This window comes from Sitophilus oryzae, unplaced genomic scaffold, assembly GCF_002938485.1.
Source record: "Sitophilus oryzae breed Bouriz unplaced genomic scaffold, Soryzae_2.0 scaffold_980_pilon_pilon, whole genome shotgun sequence".
Classification (NCBI taxonomy): Eukaryota; Metazoa; Arthropoda; class Insecta; order Coleoptera; family Curculionidae; genus Sitophilus; species Sitophilus oryzae.
In genome coordinates this window covers 3,084,490-3,088,767 of record NW_022147617.1, presented here as the reverse complement: position 1 = coordinate 3,088,767, position 4,278 = coordinate 3,084,490, and the positions used below count along the sequence as shown (strand labels likewise).

Here is a 4,278-nt window from a genome sequence, read left to right as displayed (position 1 = left end):
TCAGAGAAAGAAGTGGTACACGCTTATTAAATTAAAACTATTAAAGTTTCTGAGGTTTAATTAAGGTTTTGTGGTAGTTCTGAATTCCATTGCCGTGCCGAATAAGAAGTTTAATTAAGGTGAGTTTATTTTATCTCACTGAACAACTAGTTGGTTACTGTTTATTGTTTTTATTGTGATATATTATATTTCTGAATCTTAGGTATATTTTAATATATTTGATTGAATATTAAGAAAAGATGATTTGCAGATGATAATATTGAAGTATTTCTTTACAGTGATTTATTTATATTTTGTCCAAGTGACTTTAATAGAAGATAAGAATATATTTCTGTATTTGTATTATTAAATTGATCTTGAATGAATTATGTTTAGCTTTATTATTTTCTACAGTTAGCCTTTATGGCGTAGTGACCCTGTGTAGCGTAGTTTACCCTTGAAGAGTAGTTCGTCCTGTAGCGTAATTAGCCTTGACAAGTAGTTAGTCCCGTAGCGTAATTAGACTTGAAGAGTAGTTAGCCCCGTAGTATAGTTTGATTATTAACTTGTGTATTTTTTTAGCCTGTGTGGCACTTTGATAGCCTGTGTGGCATTTTTTTAGCCTGTGTGGCACTTTGATAGCCTGTGTGGCATTTTGATAGCCTGTGTGGCACTTTGACAGCCTGTGTGGCACTTTGATAGCCTGTGTGTCACTTTGATAGCCTGTGTGGCATTTTTTTTAGCCTGTATGGCACTTTGATAGCCGGTGTGGCATTTTGATAGCCTCTGTGGCATGTTTTTTTAGCCTCTGTGGCATGGTTTTTTTAATAATCTGTGTGACTAGTCTGTGTGGCATTTTATTATTTAATTAATTTTAACTTGTAATTTTAAGTTGGACTATTTATAAATCATTCTGGTACCTGTTTAATTTTAAATTCACTTTATTTTAATAATAACTGGTAATATTGTTGCTCGCACCATGTTTTTTCTCTTTAATTGCAGGTAGGTCATTTCAGTAGCCAGGTCATACAAGACTTTTGTTGCTATACAACATTTGTCCATTTGCAGCGCCCAGATCAAATTTGGCTATTACCATTAGTAACGTACCATCTACTAGTATTATTTTTATTTTATATTATTAGTTGTGAAGGTGCCCGGTGGCGTAGAGGTACAGGCTCTCGTCTACCAATCTCAAGGTGCGGGTTCGATTCCTACACCCGGCATTTCATGAGCCGACTATTTTTATTAAAATAAAAATAGTTTGGGTACCTAGGTCGACTCAGCCTTAAATGAGTACTTGGGATTCACAATCCTGAGGTAATAATAGGCGGTTGAAGCGTAGTGCTAGCCACATTACCTTCCTTGTATACCGAACGGCTCTAGTATAGCAAGCTGTACCTTGCTACTCCCAAGGCGTTAAACGCTATATACAGGAGCTATTATTATTATATTATTAGTTGTATTTTATTATACAACATTTACGCCCTTTAAATTTGTTTTATGGTTTTTATTTTTAATTTGAGTTGACCGCTTGAAAAAAAAATTTGGCCCTTACATACATTACCTAAAAAAACATTTTATTCTAGCTGAAAAATGTCCAAAGATTCGTGACCGTTTCGTGAAAGAAAAAAATAAATGTACTTCGGGGTCTGGGGCCTCAGATTCCAATTGGGTGTATTTTCCTCATATGCTATTTTATGAAAAATATACAAGATCCAGAAAGTAATTATACTTATTTATGTAAACATTTACAAATAATACAAAAAATATTTTATTTTTAGAACATTTACAAGTACTAAACTGAAAACCACATCTACTTCGATGCAGCCCCAGCCATCCACCTCTGCACAGAGCAGTAGTCGATCAAACTCTGCCTGCTCTGTGTGGTCAACCACTCTAGAGAACCAAATATTCTCTCCAGAGAGTGCAGAGATTGAGCTGGAGGATGAATTATCAGTATTGATAGCCAGAGAACAACCTCAAAAGGAACCAGAAATTGCCATTCTAAACACCCCTAGCTCGTCAAATCGTAAGTTTTTTTCTTGTGTTTTAGTAGCAATATGTAATAAAACTATGGTGTGGTAAAAATGCTAATAATTACCAATATTGTTACTTTCAGCTAAAGCTGGAAAAAGAAAGGGAAGGGAAGGGGGCGAATTTTTAAATGTAGCGAAGAAAATTTGCGAAACATTAGATACCCAGAGGGCCAAAGCATCCGAGCAAAAGGATGCTAATAGAACTTTTACTGAGTATGCCTACTCGAGGCTGGCTGAAATGCCAGCAGATGAAGTGAAAAAAAAGGAGAAAAATGTTATTAATTTTAGAGCATGATGAATAGTTATAAGTTTAGTTCGTTATTTTGTTCATTTTATAGTTATAGTTTATTAAATATTTTTATCTTTATTTTGGTTTTATTGTTCATCTCACTTGCCCTGATATAAATATATTTTTGTCTGCCACTTATACTTTAAAACATTAAAATTATACACAGTTTATAAAAATAATTTATTTAATAAAATAAAAATTACTAATCATAACTACCTATATTAACTATAAATTATTACAACTTAAAAGATCTAGGTAAATTAACAAGAAAAATTAATAGCGTTCTTTATTTAAAGAAAAAAAAATGTTTCATACAAAATTATTGAATAAAAAGGTTTACTGTATTAACAAAAATAGAGGTGTTAGGTAGCCGCATAAATATAATAATAATTATTAAAAAGCCTATAGATATATAATATATACAGTGTGTCCAACAAACTTAACTATTAAAAAAAACATACAAATAATTTAAAGATATACATAAATCAAACTTAATTTAATAATAAGCCACTGTCAATAATTTGTTCCTGCCAAGAAACTTTTCCCACATCTGAAACCAAATAATCGGCTAAAATGTGTTCTATTTTCGTAGAACTCTCTACGGGACACATTAGTAGATAATTTACCAACAGAAGTTAGAGGAGTCTGCTCATCTCTCCAACCTCCATTTGTCATTCCTTCGGTGTCAACATAGTTTGGTGGACAGTAGTTATGTGACAGCTCTGTTTGGCAATAGTTGTGAAGAACAACTACTGCCTTGACAATATTGTCAACATTTTCTACTTTTGCATTTATGTTGGTTTTTAAAATTCGCCAACGTGCTGCAAAAATTCCAAAAGTGTTTTCAATTAGCTGACGTGCCCTCGACAATCGATAATTGAAAATTCTTTGTATTCTTGATAAATTTTTTCCTGGGTATGGCCTCACTATAACTTTTTTTAGAGGAAATGCCTCATCAGCCACAAAAAAATAAGGCATTTGAACATTTGAAAATGGCAAATTGCTGTTTTTGGGTACATGCATGTCATCCTCCTCTAACCTTTGTCCAAACACACTATTTTTAAAAACACCCCCATCACTGCTAGAACCATAAGCACCAATGTCCACTAATGTAAATGTATATGCACTATCACAGGCTGCCAAAAGCACAATGCTAAAGTTTTTTTTTGTAGTTAAAATACAATGAACCGCACTTCTAGCCGGTGCTTTAATATTGATGTGCTTCCCATCCAGGGCCCCTATGCAATTTGGAAAGTTCCACCTACTCCAAAAACCATCACTAATATCTTTCCACTCTTTTTCAGTGTTAGGACTTTTTAAATAAATAGGACTAAGAACATTCCATAGTACCTGGCAAGTTTCATTCACAATGCAGTGAACAGTTGCATGTCCAACATGAAAATTCCAAGCCAAAGCTTGCATGCTTGTGCCCTGAGATAAATATCTAAAAAAGTATATAGGTATTAATGATATGTTTATTGTTTGAAAAATAATGGGGCTTACCGCAGTATTATCACCAATCTTTCCTCTGGGGAGATTCCATCAGATCTTACTTGTCTTTCTATGTGGTGTTCTATTTTTTGCAAGAGTTTCTCAAAAGCAGCAACGGTCATCCTGGTGTATTTGAAGAATTGATCTTTATCCCAAGATTTCATGTTATTGTAGTACTGAAATCAGGGGCGGCTCGTAGCACTGGAAGATGGTGAGGCACATTAGAAGTGAATTTTTATTAGTATGTATATAGGGTGACCATTAGTACGAGGAAGTCCAATATCTTCGTAGTTGACAAATATATGAAAAAAAACTTCTATATAAAAAAGTGCATATCATAAAAAAATATTTTCTGTAAAATTGCAATCGCATTACCATTTTTCTGTGCAGAATTGGGTTCAGCATAAAATTCGGCATACTTCACACTATTGATTTATTTGAAGCACTATATATGCGGGATTTCCATGATAATTCATATTTGAA

At 33.5% G+C, this 4,278-nt stretch overlaps 2 protein-coding genes across 2 annotated transcripts; one reads left to right on the top strand and one right to left on the bottom strand.

The window, feature by feature from the left end:
• The first annotated feature begins 1,536 nt into the window (after positions 1 to 1,536).
• LOC115891229 lies at positions 1,537 to 2,310 on the top strand. Its single transcript, XM_030911657.1, has 3 exons — positions 1,537 to 1,701; positions 1,761 to 2,008; positions 2,099 to 2,310. Exons 1-3 carry the CDS (start codon positions 1,667 to 1,669, stop codon positions 2,308 to 2,310), a joined length of 495 nt encoding a protein of 164 aa, XP_030767517.1. The 5' UTR covers positions 1,537 to 1,666.
• Positions 2,311 to 2,795: 485 nt separating this feature from the next.
• On the bottom strand, positions 2,796 to 3,959 carry LOC115891228 (protein ALP1-like). The gene is made up of 3 exons (XM_030911656.1): positions 3,808 to 3,959; positions 2,931 to 3,748; positions 2,796 to 2,854 (listed from the first exon to the last, which is right to left on the bottom strand). Exons 1-3 carry the CDS (start codon positions 3,957 to 3,959, stop codon positions 2,796 to 2,798), a joined length of 1,029 nt encoding a protein of 342 aa, XP_030767516.1.
• Between the last annotated feature and the right edge of the window lie 319 nt (positions 3,960 to 4,278).

Bases quoted from the DNA above. Each gene is read 5' to 3' on its own strand.
- LOC115891229 (XM_030911657.1), top strand. From the start codon at position 1,667: ATGCTATTTTATGAAAAATATACAAGATCCAGAAA. The intron at 1,702-1,760 runs GTAATTATACTT...TTTTATTTTTAG, and splicing joins AAATATACAAGATCCAGAAA to AACATTTACAAGTACTAAAC. The intron at 2,009-2,098 runs GTAAGTTTTTTT...TGTTACTTTCAG, and splicing joins CACCCCTAGCTCGTCAAATC to CTAAAGCTGGAAAAAGAAAG.
- LOC115891228 (XM_030911656.1), bottom strand. From the start codon at position 3,959: ATGAAATCTTGGGATAAAGATCAATTCTTCAAATACACCAGGATGACC. The intron at 3,749-3,807 runs GTAAGCCCCATT...ATACTTTTTTAG, and splicing joins AGATTGGTGATAATACTGCG to ATATTTATCTCAGGGCACAA. The intron at 2,855-2,930 runs GTAAATTATCTA...ATTTGGTTTCAG, and splicing joins GACTCCTCTAACTTCTGTTG to ATGTGGGAAAAGTTTCTTGG.